Raw genomic sequence first — 20,493 nt, 5'->3', positions numbered from 1 at the left:
TAGAAACTGTATTACAGAAAATGTTGACGGTTTTAAAACCTTGACCTGATTAAACCATGGTAAAGCTTGAACACGGTTATCCTCCCATGCCCAGAGAGCGTCATCTGGCCTTCAAAGGAAATTCACCGCTAGTCACATCACCGTACGTTCCTCACATGATGTGTATGTGCAAAACAATTGTGGCCACCATACGATATATCGTTCAGCCCTATATTGCAATATATTTTGCAGCAAAACAAAATCTCGCAATTGCAGATTTTTACAACATGGTGCAGACCTAATTTGAAACTTGAAACAGCTTTCGATGTCAATGCATACAAATTTTTAATAACTTCATTCTTCAAAACGTCTCTTATTGTGGTTTGTGTAAGAAATAAAACCAATACAATTTAGGAATGACAGTAGATTGTTGACCGAATATTCCCTTTAGTTGAATTATTCATCAAATCGTGACTCATGTCAATTTACACGCACCACTTGAATGCTTAATTAGTCTGTTTGTTCCCGAATGACTCAATCATTATAATCACAAAACAAAGAGGAAGCAAACAAGCCAACTTCCTTCTATGATTCATCACAATTGCAAACTCAGAGGCATCTAAAACTCATACAAGAGCAAAGTACATCCACATACATGCATGGAGATGGCCTTTGTCTTTGTTCAGCGTGAGTTTACACAGCTCTCTCTTTCCCTCGTTCACTTTCGTCGTGAAATATAAACACACATTTTTCACTGCTGGAGAGAGAGAGAGAGAGCAAATGAGAGTGCTTTGGAAAAGTAGGTCAGCAGTTGAGCGGTGTATATGTGAGTGTGTTGCTTGGTGAAATAAGTTTGGTTGCGTCTTGAAGACTGGTTTGACTCTGAGCAGCAAGCCCGGGTCAAACGCTGCATGTGAGAGAGCTGGAGTTTGAAAGAGAGCTTTGGGTTTGAAATATGCAGGAATGCCCTTCATCACTGGCCTGCCTTCCTGTTGACCCAAACGATATCTGATCCCTCACTTCCTGCAGCCAAATGAGAGAACGAAAGGGGGACAGAGAGAGAGAGAGAGAGCTAAGGAGAAGTGTGTGTGTGTGTGTGTGTGTGTGTGTGTGTGTGTGTGTGTGTGTGTGTGTGTGTGTGTGTGTGTGTGTGTGTGTGTGTGTGTGTGTGTGTGTGTGTGTGTGTGTGTGTGTGTGTGTGTGTGTGTGTGTGTGTGTGTGTGTGTGTGTGTGTGTGTGTGTGTGTGGTCATGGTATTCACTGCATTGCAGGGCCCAAATGTGTCTTTAAATGTAGTAATTATTGACATGGTGGTGACTTTTTTAGTCCCCATGAGGAAACCTTACACTCTAAAAAAAAGTTATGTTTGCTGTTTGTTAAAACTACTTTTTTAATATGAGCTGAAACATCAAAACTCTTGAGGTTTTTTTTGGGGGGGACAACTTAATTGTTTTATGTTCAATCAACTTTTATTTGTAAAAAAAAAACACATTAGTTAGCTTAATTCCTTCATGTTGTCCCAGCTCGAATTGATTGTGTGGATCCCAGCATTTTTTACAATGTGTACAGAAAGTGTTTTGAAAATGTTTCCTGTGAGGGTTAGGTTTAGGGCTAGGTTTGTGGTAGGGGGTAGAAAATACCGTTTGTACAGTGTAAAAATCATTACATCTATGGGACATTCTCCTAAAACATAAAACCCTTGGTGTGTGTTTTACCTTGTATTCTTTACATTGTTGGGACCAAACGTCCTCAATTATATTTATACCTGTCAATTTTGACCTTGTAGGCACATTTTTTGGTCCCTTGAGAAAAATGGCTTATACATAACAAGGAATTAATTAATTATTTTCAAAGTGTAAAAATGCTGTTTTTTTTATTGTTGGGCTTAATGGTGTGGGTTTGGGGTTGAGGGATAGAATATGAAGTTTGTATTTGTGCTGTAATGCAATGTGTGTGAATGCATTTATCATTTATGGCCATACACCCAACGCGCTTCACAACAATGAGGTGGTCTCTCTATACCACCACCAGTATGCAGCATCCACTTGAATGATGCGATGACAACCACAGGACAACAGTGCCAGTGTGCTTACCTGCTACTGGTGGAGTGGAGAGACAGTGATAGAGCCAATTTGGTGGATGGGGATGATTGGGAGGCCATGATGGGTAGGGCAGATGGAGGGAATTTGGCCGAGATACTGGGGTCACACCCCAGGACCTCAGTTTAACGTCTCATCCAAAAGACGATACTCACTAGCTATGTTTCCATCCACCTTTTTTTGCGCATTGAGGAGATGCAAAAAAATATGGTTGATTAAAATGGCAAGATACGCATAATTTTTTAAAATGTGCATAACCTAGTAGGATAAACTTTTTATCCGATAAGAAAAGATGCGATGAAACTACAAGGGAAACACTTTTAACGACAAATTCCAGTATGAGCATTAAAAAGGTCATGTGATTTTGTTATAAGAGATTATGTGATGATAAAAATGTGTGCGAATAGATAAACCAGTAGACTGAGCACACTGTAAAACATCTGAAATGTTGTTTTGGTCATTCTAAAATGCCCTAACCATCTCAGTATTAGTGTTATTATATTATAAATGACCTCCAGAATCGAGAGCGTCTGTGCTCTGCGTCTCACGCCTTTAAACGCCACCGCACATTCACTGCGTATTAGAATTGAGATGCAAGTCATTTATTAAATGAAAAAAAGATTCACGCAGCTTCTCCTACCACAGCAAATTCCATTCTTGCTGTTAATATTTGTCGCCAGTTAATCAGAAAGTGACGATTTTGTTCGCTTTGACTCATTGGATGGAAACCCGGCTTTATTCGGACATCTTTTATGTAATAATCCAGTTTTATGCATACAGTTAATTTGCAATTTTGGATGGAAAAATAACTACTGACAGTATAGTGTTCCACTCACTATACTGGGGCATTAGTACTTACACAGACTGCAGGTTTAGCACCTCCTGCTGGTTTCACTAACAGCACCTTCAACAGCAACCTACTTTTCACATGTGATCTCCCATCAAATTAGGCTCAGCTTAAATTTTTTGAATTTCTATTTTATCCTCCAAGTATATGAAAAAGCATTAATCAATATGACATAAACATATCCCACCCTCCTTTGCAGTTGTCTGCATTTGTTCCACTGCAAAGCTCAGTTCAATGTGGAAATTTGTAGAATTAGACCAAAAAGAAAACATTTGGATGTTTGTTTTTTTAGTGAATTGTGAAATTATGAAATTTCATAACTTTTTGTATGTATATGTGTTATTGTAACTTTATTTAAATTATATATAGACTACCGGTCAAAAGATTGGGGTCAGTTTTTTTATTAATTGTATTAATTATTTTATTAATTTTTATTACTTAAAATTATTTTGTTCATTAAAGTGGCATTTATTAAACGTAAAAAGAATTGTTGCATTTTTAATTTAATTATTATTTTTTTTTATTTACTTATTTATTAAATAATTATTTATTACTTTTTGTATGTTTCAAATTAAATTATTACTCTAGTCATTATTGCTTTTATTATTATTACCAAAAGTAATAATAATAATAATAATAATAATTAACATTAGAGTAATTTCAGAAGGATCATGTGACTGAAGACAGGAGTAATGAAACTGAAAATTCATCTTTAAAGTCACTGGAATAAATTATTATATTAAATTATAAACGGGAATAAATTATTATATTAAATTTTAAACTGTTATTTTATAGTGCAATAATATTTCACAACTTTACAATTTTTCCTGTATTTTTGATTAAATAAATTTAGGAGAAGCTTTCAAACATTTAAAAAATCCTACTGACCCCAAACCTTTGTAGTGTGTGTGTAAATATATTTATTAAATATATTGAATTAATTTTTTATTTTTTTCCACAATTTCTGTTTAACAGAGAAATTTTTTCAACACATTTCTAAACAAAATAGTTTTAATAACTCATCTCTAATAACTGATTTATTTTATCTTTGGCATGATGACAGTAAATAATATTTGACTAGATATTTTTAAAGACACTTCTATACAGCTTAAAGTGACGTTTAAGGGCTTAACCAGGTTAATTAGGTTAACTAGGCTGGTTAGGGTAATAAGGCAAGTTATTACGCTGATAATAAGTTATAATGGCATTATAAGTTATAATGGCGATTTGTTCTGTAGACTCTCGAAAAAAAAGTTAGTTTAAAGGGGCTAATAATTTTGTCCCTAAAAGGATTTTTAAAAAATTAAAAACTGCTTTTATTCTAGCCGAAATAAAACAAATAAGACTTTCTCCAGAAGAAAAAATATTATCATACTGTGAACATTTCCTTGCTCTGTTAAACATTATTTGAGAAATATTTTAAAAAGAAAAAAGAATCAAAGGGGGCTAATGATTCTGACTTTATTCTGACTGATATAAATATTTTTTACCAAAATAATTGATTATGATTTAATTCCATAATCGAGCAGCCCTAGTTTGTATTGTAAAATAATTACGCGTCTGTGTGTGTGTGTGTGTGTGTGTGTGTGTGTGTGTGTGTGTGTGTGGTAAGCTTTAAACATGCACGGTAAGCAGCAGTCAGATTACAGAGTAACTCTGGTCTGTTTCATCCTTGACTCCGCCCAGCCTGACCGCCCTCCAAAACTCTGATATTATTTTAAGAGTTTAGATACACAATACAAGGACGCAGACATGCATGCACACAGAGCACTTTTTAACTTCAAAGACAAGTTTTTCTTTCATCTGAACATGAAACAAAATTAAAAAGACTCGATGATGTTTGATTTGGGAGTCTTTGTGAATAAGTGCGTGTGTGTGTGATGTTTTAGTTGGATTCTCGCTACCTGTTTAAATTTGCGACTCCCTCGAGCCATCTGTTTTAGCACAGGAAGTGAATATTGGCCAGAAAACCTGGCAGACACGTACAGAACCATTCAGAGGCCTGGAGTCAGAATGTTTTTTGTTTTTTTTTAAAGAAAGCGATACTTTGAACTTAAAATAGAATAAAAAGAGACTGTGAATACCAACTATTCAGTGAAGATGAAAACAATATTAAGCAGCAACTCTTTTCAAGCTTTCCAACATTATTAATATACATAAAAACAGCCCACTACATATAGCCCACTTTGCAGCTTTATTTTAAATGATAGGAGGCCTATAAAAATAGCCTAACCTATAGACAGACTGTTTTGATGACGTGTTTTCTTTATATACTTCTGATATATTTTAATATGGCTCATTTTAATAAATTCACTATAACTTTAGACTGCGCCTTCTTTTTTTATGCTGTTATGTGCGCATTATATTTCACACGCATATGCAAGGTAACTGAAATTGAAATTAAATCACAAAAAATACTGAGCCATTAATAGTTAAAAAAGTTAACAAATCATGATATTTTAAAGGAGAATATTGACATTTTAAAAACTGAACTGAACTGAAACTAAATTATTAAAAATAATCTTGCGGGAGTTAATTTATGTCCTGCGGCAAAATTATTTTTATTATAATTTTATTATAGGTGGGCATAGATTATTTTTTTTAATCTAGATTAATCTCACTGTAATCTAGATTAAAATGGCTCATTTGAATTCTGCCGAAGGCATTCAGAATATGTGTGCTACCCGAATAATGACTAAAAGTAATTCTTTCAGAACGGGTTTCTAAAGCCAGGTGGTGCATGATCTCTTGTTTCTAAAATGCATCACAAACTGCTTGAGAAACCATTCTACTATGATAATTGGTGATGAAAATAAATTATGTTTAATAAGATCTACTTGTGTTTACTAACTGTTTATTCAGTTAAACATGAATTTTGATCCGTAGTAGGCCTACATAAGCTTGAAACAGCGATTTTTGATGACCCTAATTCAACTAAAGTCATAACTGAACTAAACAGAATTGGAATTAAAACGTGGAGTATGCATACAGTATATTAGTGGCATTATTGAAGCAAACACCGGGATCAAACTTTTACTGTCATGTAGGACTTTTTGCCATATTTTCCGACAAGATCCACGCACGTGGCTGTCAGTAAAGTACTGCACACACTTTGCGAAATGCAGAAGTTTTTTTCATTCCATTTGGCATGCGTTAATAAATTCTGTAACAATCTCATCAGTCCTTATTCCTTATTTGCGTCTAATACCCCAGTTTGTCACGAGGGCATGAATGAAATGTTCATGAGTGTAAGTGTAACTGCCGACTGCAGTTAAAGTCAAAATTACAGAAAACACCTTAATTATAGTATTGTCTATTAAGGCAAATAACTAGATTACAGATGTCCATGTAATTGTATATAGTCAGTAGTGTCTTCAAAGTAAGTAAAAGATCCAGAAGGGCATCCTGCTGATTTGATTCAGAAGGGCACTTTTTTGTCAGAAGGCTTACCGGTCAGGTATACATCCGCGCTAAAATATCAAGGTGAAAGTCATCATAGCTTACGTATGAGACCCCAGCTTCCAACCCAACTTTGAGAATAGATTAACGGCAATGTTTTTTTTATCGCCTGATAACGGCCCACCATGAAATTTTATTAATCTGATTGATGTTTCTCCGTGTTTAGGTAATGTCTTTAAATAAATAATTATTTAAGCATATTTAGGTATTCATTTCTTATTCATGTAAAATAATTAAGACATACAATTAGAAAGTAAAATATAATCAACAAAAAAATTTAAATAAACTGTAAATGAAAATGTGCTGAAAAGCTTATTTATCGACTGTCTAAAGCCCAATTCTTTTGCAGGGTATTTACAGCTACTGTATATTTCTGTTCGCTCCCATTCCATTTTTTTGGCCCTCTGGTGGCATAGTAGAAACTGCTGTAACACCTAAAAATACATTCTTGATCCCTTAATACTGCCATGGAGCCACAAGTGCCATTAATGGTCGATTTGAAGTGTCACCCACTGTACTGTAGGTTTCTTGATTTCTGAGCGATCATGTGACACAGGAAATTAAACTTTGGAATCATTTATTGAGCTGATAATATCTGTTGTTGTTTTTTTTTTTTTTTGCAGTACTATTGTTTTTACTGTATATTATTTCAGATTAATGAACTTTTTTTTTTTTTTTTCGTTAGGGAATCCAAAATGGTTCTTCTATGCCATTACTGTGAATAAAATAAATCTGTTTTGGAATCTGTATTTTAAAGGGTGTAAAGACCCATTTGTGTAGTTGGAAAGTAAAAGTTCTTTATCAACTCCTCCAAAACTGGATTGGCTGGTTTCCAACAGTATGTTTGCATCACAGTTTATCCCTGGAAATCAAACTTCCTTTTGTTTCATCTCCTTTAAATCATTTAAATGCACTTACATTTTTCTTTTGCTTTTAAAAAATGTAAATCAGTAGGAAATGTTTATGTGTAAGCACACAAAATAAAACTGACAGTTATGAATATGTTTAGTAAACTGTAGTATGTGTGTGTGTGTGTGTGTGTGTGTGTGTGTGTGTGTGTGTGTGTTGCAGTCATGAACTGGTTGAGCAGTTATAATCTTTTCATGTTTGCAGATAAACAAAGCTGCTTAACTTGAAATATGCTTCTGTCAAGGAAACACGCACACATTCAAGTTCAGTGTCTTAACCGTAGACCCATTCCTGGATGTCCCCAATGTCAGATACTGTAAGGTCTAGCAAACTTCTTGGGGCATTTTTTTTGTTGTTGTTGTGAAAGTAAGTTCACCATACAAAACAATAAATATTTCCACAAATTTCTTCACATTCGTTTCTTAACCTGTCTCTAGAGATGCGCTGCACATTAAGCTAGTGTGTGGAGAAATGTATTCTCATGACTGTCGAGTATGAAATGTGTGAGTCGAATGTTGGGAAACGGTGTTACTGGTTTACTGAAGAGATGGGGAATTAGATTAGAGGCCCAGGACTCCTGAGATAACCTTGTTTAGGGTTTCCTGTTAGTGTGGGTTAGAGATGGAGTTGCATGATGGGGCTAACTCTGAGTTTTGAGCTTGTTAAGTCTTTTTTACCTAAAGCAAATCCAGCACACACTGTAAGACATTTTAAAACGTATACAGTAACTTACTGCATATTAGCATATATTGCTACAGTAGTTGAAGACAAAAATTAATGGTTAATAAAAAAGTTTTAATTTTGCATCTTGTATCACAAAATGTATTTAAAATAGATGATGAATGATGAATAAGAATTACTTTTGTAAACCATTTAAAATGGATATAACAACAATGAATAATACAAATTCTCTTCACTTGTTTGGAATTTATTCAATTCAAAATTAACAGTAAAAATATAGGTTGTAAGGCCAGTGTAAAATGTAAATAAATTACAGTAAAACTACTGTAAAAATTGTCAGTGTAAAAATTAAAATGTGGTAAAAGGCATTTTATCATAAAAAGAAATTGCGATAAAGCTAACTTATTGTAAAATGAAATTGCGGTAGGGCCCTGCTACTGTAAAACACATTTCCAGGTAAGATACTATAAAGGGGCAGTTGTTCTAAATTGCTGACAACAGTGCTGCCTGTAAGTTACCGCAAAAATACAATAAAATGTCTAACAGTTAATGTCTTTCAACAGTAAACATTGTCTGTTAATACTCAAAAATGTATTTGTATTGCAGTGGCAGTCTTCCTGCTGCTTATAAAACATAAATGATCAGTCAAATTTAAAAGTGTGATATCTTTCTTATTTGTTCACTTTCATAAACGGGTTACATTTTAAGGTGTCCTTTAGAGATTATTTTGATTGTATAGTAACTTTTCAACTATGTGTCAAATAGATATTAAGTAGATTATTTTTAGGTTAGAGTTAATATAATAGGTTTATGTGTATTTTGGAAGTTACTGATACTGGAAAGTAGTGTTGCCACAATAACGGAATTTCCAGCTTCAATATGAGACCTTAAAAAATATCCATATTCGAGACCAATTTTGATAACGTAGGGAAATAGTTCCAGAACATTAAAAGTTTGCAAATTAATTAAAAAGAGAGAAAATAACTAAAGTGAATAATCCTTATACCTGGTACATAAAAAGTCCTTAAGTCCAAAAAAAAATTCTGAAATCTCATATTATTTTCTGTTTAAAACTAAATTTTAAAATCATATTATTTATTAATGATCTTCTAGCTGGTGAGAAGAGAGAGTGCGAGGAAGCAAAGCCAGTGTCTATACTAATCAAAAGCAATATTGTGTCATTTTAAGTATTTCAATATCATATTTATCGATATATCAATATTTTTGAAAACACTACTGGAGAGTATACAATACTCCGATTACTAGTTGGCATAGTTGCAAAATTACTTAAAAATGACTTTTTAATGGAAAAATCTAGATAAAGCTTTATCATTAAATGTCTTTTAATTCTTTAAAACATTGTAATATCTCAATCCTATAAGTGAAATCATCACTCATTCTTTTTGTGTTTTCTTTGCTTTTAATTGCTGTTAACTTTAGCATAGGATGTTAAGAACCAGAGGGATGCGCATGTGACAGTAATCAGAGAGAATTGGCTTAAATTGTCCATTTCCTCTACAGACATTTGTCTTAGTCCTAACAACATTGTTTTTCATTTGGTTACTGTTTTTTTTCCCTTAGGTCGGCAGCAACTTTGTAGGTTTTTGAAGTATAACAGTGTAATCTTTATAATATGGTCTGCAATAACTATTAGTAATGTGACAGATTTGTGACGGTTTACAAACACACTTTTTGTATTAAAAACTACTAATACCAATTATTTCTACTGTATTATTACTAATAGTGAGCTGCACAATATTGGAAAAAACTGACATTACGATTATTTTGTCCTTTTCATTTGTATAATTTTGAGCACAACATATAATATTGCACAAGCATTGACAAATACAATAGTGCAAAGATACAAATGAAATGAACAGTGCTTTATGTTTTTCAGGGTAGTCAACTAGTATTCAGTTACAGAAGTTGAATTATTAAATGGAAAATAACACTATTGTCTTCATCATTTAAGTAATTCTAATTTAATAATTTTACAATCGAATAATTCTTTAATAATCTTTATTAAAGCTACAAATAGTACAATGATTTGTGCCTGGATGCTTTATTCTTGCTTGAAATACTGAAACAGGCCTTATAAACAAATACTAATTAAAAACTTTCATTATATTATAGATGCGTTTTGGTATAACTCCAACAATCACATGATATCTGTTGTGTCTGATTGTCTGCTAATCCTGAGTGGGCATTGCAGAGCATACAGTGTGGCTATTGCAGAGGTGCACATCGCAATGTCAATGCTAAAGAAGCAGTTTTATTATTTGAGTAAACATAAAATGTAGTTTATTACCTTGATTGCAATTTTTAGGATTGTAGTTTCACACTAATATACCCTGTTTAGTTAATACACATAGATATCTGCCTTTTTTAACTAAACCAAATCCAGTTTGCCACAATTTTAATTTACTCAAAGCGTCCCGTAAAATACCAATTCACTACTGTATTATGCACAGCATTGCAAGTCATTTTAAAACTTTACAGTAACTTACTGCATGTTAGGAATTTTCTGTATTTTACTGTAATCAATGCAATCAAGTACTGCTATGTAGTTGAAGTAAAAAAATGATAGATGATGAATGAAAATTACTTTTGCAAACATTTAAATGGATATTAAAATCAATAATTAATAATAAAAATACTTTGTACATAATATGGTCATTTGTTAATAAAATAACAATATAATTGCTTATCGCAACGATTTCTGTGACAATATATCGAACAACAACACAACAAAAACGAAAACGAACAAAATTCCTTATCGTTACCTGACTGTTAGGGACTGAAATTGCACAATGGTGAGTAAATAACAGAATTTTCTGGGTGACCTAACCCTTAAAACTCTGCTGAGAAGTGGCCTTAAAGTGGACTATAAAGCTACAAAAATGGTGTACTGGGTATAACTCAGGGTTTGGGTCTGATGAGAAAATGTTAATCTTCATATATAAATCTTTGACATTTGATTTGAAATTTAATCAATTCAATAGTAAATACTAAAAATAAAGGTTTTGTATCAAAATGTAAATAAATGACAGTAAAAGTACAGTAAAGTTGTCATACTGTAAAATTAAAATGTGGTAAATTTTATCATAAAAATAAGTTGCAGTTAAACTATTTGACTGTAAAATGAAATAGCGGTAGGCCCTTGCTACTGTAAAGCACATTTACAGATAAGTTATTTTAAAGGGGCAGCTTTCAATGCTCTGTCAAACGATATGCAAAATGAAGGCCAGCAATTCTGAACTGAAATCAGTCTAAGCTCCTCTACACTGTTTTTGCATATAATTCTGTATGAAGGTAAATCAGTTGCGTAACTCGAGAGCTTGCAAATGTAAATGTGAGCACTTGTGATAATAATATTTGTATGTGTAGGTTGAAATGTACACTTACAGCTCTGATGTGAACAGCTGAATCCCTCGATTTGCACACACACACAACAATCCACACACTTGTGTTTTAAATTGGAAGTTGCAGATTAATAGTTGTGTATTTGTAAAATGTCATTTACAAATACAAAATGACAGACACACGTGTGCACGGCAAATTTGATTGCATCTTATCTCTACAACCACAGGTCGGCACTCAAAACCTCTCAGTTTCGTCAGTACAACTACAAATCTCCCGCGCTCTGACTTTTGCTACACATCTCCCGCTATCTCTGTAGCAGAACTCATCTGTGCACTCGCAAATGCAGAGGCGTGAGCAGCGCGGGGCGGGGGAGGGGCGGGGCAGGTGTAAAGCTGTTTGATTGGCTGATGCCTGACCAATGAACAGTGCCAGCAGCCAACAGGACTGAGGTGCAAAAGAATCATTTCCCACGATTATTTTATTATTTAGGGTTTATTTCAACTCTTTTCTGAAGAGATTCTTGTTAAAAATCATTAATTTTGCGGAAATGTACATACCAGTAAAAGAGCAGCAAAGCCAGTTTATTGGCTAGAGCCAGCCAATGAGATGGGGCGTTTCTGTTTGTCAGGACACAGGGCAGCTCACGTTGTTGGAGGCCTCGAGCAATCAGAGGGTAAGTTATGATTTTTAATAATTATCTATATGTTCAATACTGTTAGCTAAGCTAAGGACTGTGCTAGGTGCTTCTCTAGTTTGTTTTTTTTTTATATATAAGAAACAGTTATGAGTTATGTAAGAGTTGCTTTCTATCATGTTATATCGTTCTAAAGATACAATTCAACCCACATGAAATAAGTTGTAATAGTATTTATAGTAAATAATATTACGTTTTTGAACCATACTAACTATAGTAAACTGTATTATACTGTATATACTGCAGTATCTACAACTTTGTTAATGAATGCAACAGCACACTGTAATATTAACTAGCATGAACTTTAATAAATTGAAGTATATTTACACACACATTAATAGCAATTAAAAATAACACTAGGCGTTTCAGTTTCTCACTGATTATACCGGTTTTTGTTATAATAACCTGCATCATGGCTATCTATCCATCTATCTATTTACATGTTTGTGTACAGTGTGTCCTTTATATCACTTTTTTAATTATGAAAGTTACTAACTATAGGTTATTTCTCAGTTTCCTGTAAGGATGGAGTGACAGGAGAGATCAGCATGTTTCAAGTCGATGAGGAACTCAGAGAAGCTGCATAGCTTGAATAGGATGTTATTTATGCTAAAGATGACATGATGATCCAGCTCATCTACAAACACTTCAAAATGATTCAGATCATTCAAGAGGAAGCCAACCATTTATTTTCTCTTTTTACCTGCCAAGATGACTACAGATTTGAACAAAACACACACTCACCAACACACAACTTTTATTTTGATAATTGTTTAATGTAGTATTTTTACACTTTACTGTAAAGTAGGGCTGTCAAACTTAGTTCCTGGAGGGCCGTAACCCTGAACGTTTTTAGTTTCAACCCTGCTTCAACACACTTAAGTGAATGTTTCAAACAAACATGAAGTTTGATCAGGTGTGTTTAATTAGGGATAGAACTAAACTTTGCAAAGCTGCAGCCCTCCAGGAACTGAGTTTGACACCTGTGCTGTAAGGGAAATGTTTAACATTAATTTGTCAAATAAAATTTACAGTGCAAATAAGTGCAGTGCAAATGTCTAGTTACTTGTATTGAAATATTTCAGGGTTTTTCCTTGTTCATAATGAGATGGAGGTGGTAAATTCAACTTCATCATTACCCATCAAATGTTATCTCCTCTTTAATCCTTTGCTCAAACCTTTAGTAATGGGCAAAAAGCAAGCCATTGTGTAAAGCTGGTTGATGCTCGCTGTAATAGAGAGAGATGATGACTGTTCAGCTTATGTTGCTTAACCCTGCAGATGAGATGCTCAAAGTGGACCCTCAGCCGAGCGATGGACACTGTCTCCCTCACCTAGTTGCTCTTCCTTTGAACACACATATCATGTTGAAGGATGCAAGTTGTGGACCTAAATCAGATGTAATGGATGTAGATGTATAAATCAGAAAGAAATGAAACTGCTTTAAAATGTATTAGGTTTTACATATAAATATGTGTTCTTAACAGATTTGTTTCAACTTGATATTTGCATAATAAATGACATTAGAATGTTTAGTTTTAAACAGATAGCTATATTTCAATCTTATCAAATTTAAGCTATATATATACTTCAATTTATTAAAGTTCATGCTAGTTAATATTACAGTGTGCTGTTGCATTCATTAACAAAGTTGTAGATACTGCAGTATATACAGTATAATACAGTTTACTATAGTTAGTATGGTTCAAAAACGTAATATTATTTACTATAAATACTATTACAACTTATTTCATGTGGGTTGAATTGTATCTTTAGAACGATATAACATGATAGAAAGCAACTCCTAGATAACTCATAACTGTTTCTTATATATAAAAAAAAAACAAACTAGAGAAGCACCTAGCACAGTCCTTAGCTTAGCTAACAGTATTGAACATATAGATAATTATTAAAAATCATAACTTACCCTCTGATTGCTCGAGGCCTCCAACAACGTGAGCTGCCCTGTGTCCTGACAAACAGAAACGCCCCATCTCATTGGCTGGCTCTAGCCAATAAACTGGCTTTGCTGCTCTTTTACTGGTATGTACATTTCCGCAAAATTAATGATTTTTAACAAGAATCTCTTCAGAAAAGAGTTGAAATAAACCCTAAATAATAAAATAATCGTGGGAAATGATTCTTTTGCACCTCAGTCCTGTTGGCTGCTGGCACTGTTCATTGGTCAGGCATCAGCCAATCGAACAGCTTTACACCTGCCCCGCCCCTCCCCCGCCCCGCGCTGCTCACGCCTCTGCATTTGCGAGTGCACAGATGAGTTCTGCTACAGAGATAGCGGGAGATGTGTAGCAAAAGTCAGAGCGCGGGAGATTTGTAGTTGTACTGACGAATCTGAGAGGTTGTGAGTGCCGACCTGTGGTTGTAGAGATAAGATGCAATCAAATTTGCCGTGCACACGTGTGTCTGTCATTTTGTATTTGTAAATGACATTTTACAAATACACAACTATTAATCTGCAACTTCCAATTTAAAACACAAGTGTGTGGATTGTTGTGTGTGTGTGCAAATCGAGGGATTCAGCTGTTCACATCAGAGCTGTAAGTGTACATTTCAACCTACACATACAAATATTATTATCACAAGTGCTCACATTTACATTTGCAAGCTCTCGAGTTACGCAACTGATTTACCTTCATAATTCTGGGACAGAAAGAGAAAGTGCTCAACAGTGTGTTGTGTGTGTGTTGTGTGTGTTGTGTGTGTTGTGTGTGTGTTGTGTGTGTTGTGTGTGCGTGTGCATGTGTGTGTGTGTGTGTGTGTGTGTGTGTGTGTCCAGCTGCACAGCTGTTCTGTAGCAGTCTGATCATTCAGCAGTTCTGTGTGTGTTTCTGCTTGTCTAAGTTATAAAGAGCTGTTGACTTCATGCTGCACTGCCTGAATAAGAGGATGACAGAGAGCATGACAGGTTAACAATGGCGAATTTTTAATAGCAAGCCATCTTAATCAGCTCTAGTGTCTTTTATATCCACACGGCCTCCATTGAGTTTCCAAATTCCATGGTTTGGATTTAAAACTGGCTATTTGTACTGTGGTCAGCCATAATCACTTTGTTGTCTTCATGTTTGATTTGATTTATGGTTGCAGACTGATGTTTTCCATGTGGAAAAATGAGTAAATTCATGTGCACTACCCTGCTGAAAAGAAAAACAATAGAAAACATCACAGAAGCTAATGATTTCCACTACAAATACTAAATGACATTTTCTAACCATTAAAACCAGTACAATTGAATAATTTCTAGTGTGTTTTGGGACATATTCCATTACTGAAGTTAAACTGAATTCCATCAGGCTTTTTGGTTTTAACGTGCCACCAATAGAATGCAATAAAACTATCAGTAGATTCCCAAAAGACCAATGTAGTTTCCAAATTAAACAAGTAGAATTTTCTATTAGAACCATTGCAAATTCTATAACTACTGTACCCACAATGCAGTTCAACACAGGCCTGAAAACAATGCTGCAGTGTTTGATGCAGTGCTGATAAGTGTATGTGTGTGTATGTATAAGTGGGGAATGGGGTTAAAGTTGAGCCATGTCTGCTTCACTGGGGCCTCACTGCCAGTCATGCCTGTTCAGATCTCCATGTGTTTCTTCCATCAGCGTGTGCACTTATACAGAGTGTGTGTGTGTGTGTGTGTGTGAGTGTGAGTGTGAGTGTGAGTGAGTGAGTGAGTGAGTAAGTGAGAGACTTCCAAAAGAAAAATGAGATCGCTCTGAGAATTAATCAAGACTCAACTTTATCTTCATTTGGAGACATAAAATTAGGCAATTGTTGTTAAAAATGACTGTTGTTGACAAAGTAAGACTATAGTAAGGGTGTCCAGTCCTGCACCTGCAGGGCCAAGATCCTCCAAGATTTTAGCTCCCATTATAGCTTCAACACACTTGTCTAGAAGTTTTTTTTTTTTATGAGTCCAAGACTATGATTAGTTTGTTCAGGTGTGTTTAGTTAAGGTCATTTTAAAAGGGTTTAATTCACCCAAAAATGGAAAAAACTGTTATTAATTACTCACCCTCATGTTGTTTCAATCCCCAGAGACCTTCATTCATCTTTTGACCACAAATTAATTTATTTTAGAAGAATTCAAAGGGCTCTCTCTCTTGCTTTGTAGACAGCGACGGTTACAAAGTAGTCCCAAAAAGGAACCAAAAACATTGTCAAAACATACCATATGATGAAACTCCAAAAACACATTTGAGCACTGAAAAATCTATAAAAATTAGTTGTTGTTGTTTTTTTTGCCAATTTATTCTACCACAGATTAGGAAGTGTGGCAATGCAACCCCTGCACAGGCAATACAAAACAACCCCTGCACAAGAAAGTTGTCTTTACAGTTTTTCTAGCACAAAAAAATGTGTTATTGGAGCTTTGTCACATGCAAATGTTTTTTGCAATGTTTTTGGGTCCTTTTCTGGACTTTGCATATCTGTTACTGTCTAGAGGATGAGAGAGCTCTCAGATCTCATCTAAAAAATGTGCAATTCTGTACCAGAGATAAACGAAGCTCTTAAGAGTTCTAGCTCTTTAAACTTTGCTGTGCAGTGGCCTTCCAGGACCATAAAGCTACAAAATAAGTAATGAATATAACTTAGGATTTGGTCTGATGAGAAATATTAGTCTTCATATCGAAATCTTTGACATTTGATTTGCAGTCTTATTGCATTGGCAAGTATGAGGACAGTTTGAGACAATATTCTAAACCTGAGACTTGTTTGTACTCTTTATTACATGTCTATCGCTTTGTTTCCATTCATCAGTGTGCATACAATTATAAAATCGCATTGAAAATTTGCAAATAAAGCACTATTGGTATAAAATAGGGATTAAAATTTCTGGCAAACTGTTTAGAATTTTGCATTCAAAATCCAGGTTTACAGATTCCACGTGGTGCTACAAACAGTTTTTTGTGTTTTTACAATCGATTTGTGTTGGGACAACATGAAGGAATTAAGTTAATTTAGTTTTTTACAAATTTAAGTGAATTGAATATAAAACAATTAGGTTGACCCAAAAAATACCTAAAAAATTGTGTTGTTTCAGCTTACATTATATAAGCAAACATATTTTTGAGTGTATTTTTAAATAATGAATAATATATATAACATGCAATGCAGGTTTGTTTTTGTACTATCTTTTTTTTTCAACGGTTTATCAAATTTACCAAACAATTACAAAATACTTTTGCTTCAATGGAAATGATATGTATTGTACTGTTTTTGCATACCAACAAGTAACCTAAACATATTGTCTAACAGTTCAAATGTTACTTTCCATATCCAAAGCTACAGATTTTGCACAGAAATTCACATATTTACAGTTTTTTAACACATCATTTAATAATAACCTTTATTTAACCAGGTATGTCAATCGATAGCCAGTTCTCATTTACAATCACGACCTGGCCAATAGGCAACATAAAAACTGATATAAAGCTGCAAGGACACAATGCAATAACAATTTTACAGATGTAGATAATAACATATAAAACCAAGGAAAAACTAAAAACATGCACAGTGATCTACTATTAACTGGAGTAAACTTTTAAAGGATGATAATGGAATGAAAGTGCTCTAATATCTGCTGCAGATGATTCCAGGCATTTGCAGCAGAAAACTGAAAAGAGTGGCAACCAAATGAAGTGCGTACTTTGGGTATACAAAGGTTAATAAAACTAGAGCGCAGATTTCGACATGTTTTTTGAATGTTAAGAAGTGACTGTAAATATAGTGGAGTTTTCCCAGTGAGAGTTTTGTAACTGCACAGAAACCAATGAAATTGTCGACTTGTGAATTTGTTTGTATTGTATTTTTTGATATTTCTATCCCACAGCATGCACTCAAACATCATGTTTTATCTCCAGATCCGTAATTACTTCACACTGGTGGCTCTGCTGCTATTGTTCAGTGTGTTATAACCAGTGTTTGTGTTTTTGACAGGGTTGTCGTGTGTGGCTCTGGGTGGAGGATCATTATGTCCCCAGTACGGTGGACTCGTGCTCGGGCGGAGTGGTGGTCTTTAACACAGACTACGGTCAGGTAAGTAGGTGTATGCATTACACGGGAGCAGTGGCTGAACATCTGCTCTGTGCACCTCAGATCACAACGCACTGCTGAACAGGTGGCGTGCTCTCATTTTACACAAACACACACACACACACACTTCTGTTTGGAAAAGATCAGCAGGCTGTTTGTCGTCATGGAGTCTCAGTTAACCGAGCAGTGTCTGTGTTTGTGTTTTAACGACTTTCTTGAAATGTTTAAGTCTGTTTTTTTATCTTCTTGTATGTTCAGTCATGCATTTGCAACTTTCTCTTGTGTCTGGCTGCCTTGTCTACAGTCTGTTACCTACCGAATCTTTATTGCTTTTCATAGGCTAGTTTGAGTATCATTTTGTGTATTGGTGCACTAAAAAAATAATGATTCATTGGATTAAATACATTTTTTAAGTAAGTGATTGCAAACTATTTAATTGGGCTGAATTTAAACAAACAAATGAATTCGAACATTACCTAATTTAATTTGTTTGTTTATCCTCTTAAGGCCTTAGGTGTTTTTTTTACATGTATTTTTATTTCTCTTTGCTATTTTGGCTTATTGGAACCTAATTAGAATAAAACCTAAGTATCATCAGAAGAATGATGTCCATATATGTTTACCCGTGGTCCGAATTGACATAAAACACTTTTTCCTGACTGTTTTTTATTGCATATAATACATATACATTTTTTTAAACATGTTTTTTCCCATTTTGCACAGTTAAAAATAGTGTTTGGGACATTTGATATGCTGCAAAACAGTTGCTACTGTAGATGACACTTTATGTCTGTAATAAAATATCAAACATTCAAAGTATTTTAAATAGCCACTTAAGAGCTAAAATGTGCTGTCCTCGTATGTGGCCATTAAGTCCTAGGAGGTTAAGGGTGCTTTCACACCTGTAGATCGCTTCACTTCTTTTGAAACAGGGATTAAAATTGTTTCAGTGTTTATTTTTATTCTTGGTGCGGTTCTCTTTCACACGGAAAAGTTTAAAAACAGGCCAAAATAGTTCAAACAAGTGCAAGTAACCTCTCCCCCGTTGATGATAGTTTCAGGGTTTATTATTCAGAGTCCTACGGATTCTACTCAGCTGTCATGGGCATGGGACGATAACCGTTTTTGAGGTATACCACAGTTTGGAAAAGTCTAGGTTTTAAAACCGTCAACATTTTCTGCTATATCATTCCTAAGGTATGTGCATGATTTTTTATTTACGTTTATTTGTTTATGTTTTTAGGAAAACAGTAACAAGTGAAGACAGCTAAAGTCAATAAGTAATTTAGCCTGACATGTTTATTCTTCCAAAATATTTTAAATGTTTCTCAAAATGAAATATATTGTGTTCAAAAGGAAATAAAGTTTTTGTTTTTAACCCAGACATTTAAAAAGAACATATTTTAGAGCAGTAATCATAATACCGTAAAACATGGAATTTTTATCCAGATTATCATACTGTCGATACTTACAGTATATCGTCCCATGCCTAGTCATACGTCAATTTTTTTTAATTTAAGATGATGAGAAATGATCATAAAAGATCATGAAACATAAAAGATAGTTTTGCAAACCAAAAATAAAGTATTGAGCAAAAAATAATAATTATGCAAATCTCAAAAAATGAGAAATAAAGTATTTTTTATAACAAAAATAAAGAACTGCAAATAAAAATCAAATAGCTCAAATTTTTTTTAAATATTTGCAATTTTTTAAAATATACATATTTTGCTTAATATTTTTTCCAGTATTGCCTTTTTAAAACCTCTCAAGTCAACTGCAACACTCGTTTTGATTTGCTTTTAATGCTTTTAATACACACCCCAGTTTCAGTCATGCCATACATCCCCCAGTTCCTGTGACTCCACCCCCTTGTCAAGTCAGGATGATTTGAAATTGCTGGATAAGTTGGCAGTTCATTCCGCTGTGGCGACCCCAGATTAATAAAGGGACTAAGCTAAAAGGAAAATTGATGAATAAATAAATTTCAAATATGCTACTCTATCCAGCCTGACCAAACTGGTGCTCAGCTGGTTTAGATTATCTTCATGCTGGTCTGTCTGATTTAAACAAGTTGAATTGAGCCTAAAACCCTATTAATTGTGCCAACAGACCAGCCTGGGCAGGTTATGTGGCAGTTTTGTTTTGTTTTGTTTTGTTTTTGCATAGAAAAGGATTATTTTGAAAGAAGAAGAAAAAAGTACAGAGTAACATGAGAGTCCTGGAACTAGTACAGCTAAGTGCCTGAGGAAACAGAAAAATGACACAATTTTAGCAATCATTATGCAAGCAAAAGGAAAATAAATTTTGCATTAATGTGCATTAATATACAATTAACACCTGGTTTACATCAACGCAAACATAAATATTCATCTCTCTTTGTACATGGTTCTCTTTTCTGTTTC

At 34.2% G+C, this 20,493-nt stretch overlaps 1 protein-coding gene across 2 annotated transcripts in view; it reads left to right on the top strand.

Annotated features, from left to right (window-relative positions):
• Window positions 1-20,493, top strand: part of myo10 (myosin X) — a 112,641-nt gene that overhangs the window by 23,651 nt on the left and 68,497 nt on the right. For both annotated transcript variants that reach the window (XM_087241252.1, XM_087241254.1), the window contains exon 2: window positions 17,993-18,091. Coding sequence is in view for 1 of the 2 variants with exons in the window: in XM_087241254.1 (XP_087097380.1) it covers window positions 17,993-18,091 (99 nt within the window). In the remaining variant the exon portion in view is untranslated. The remainder of the gene's footprint in view (window positions 1-17,992; window positions 18,092-20,493) is intronic.

The sequence above is a fragment of the Danio rerio genome, chromosome 2 (genome assembly GCF_052040795.2).
Source record: "Danio rerio strain M-AB ecotype USA chromosome 2, GRCz13ab, whole genome shotgun sequence".
Taxonomy (NCBI): Eukaryota; Metazoa; Chordata; class Actinopteri; order Cypriniformes; family Danionidae; genus Danio; species Danio rerio.
This window is presented reverse-complemented; position numbering and strand designations above follow the sequence as displayed.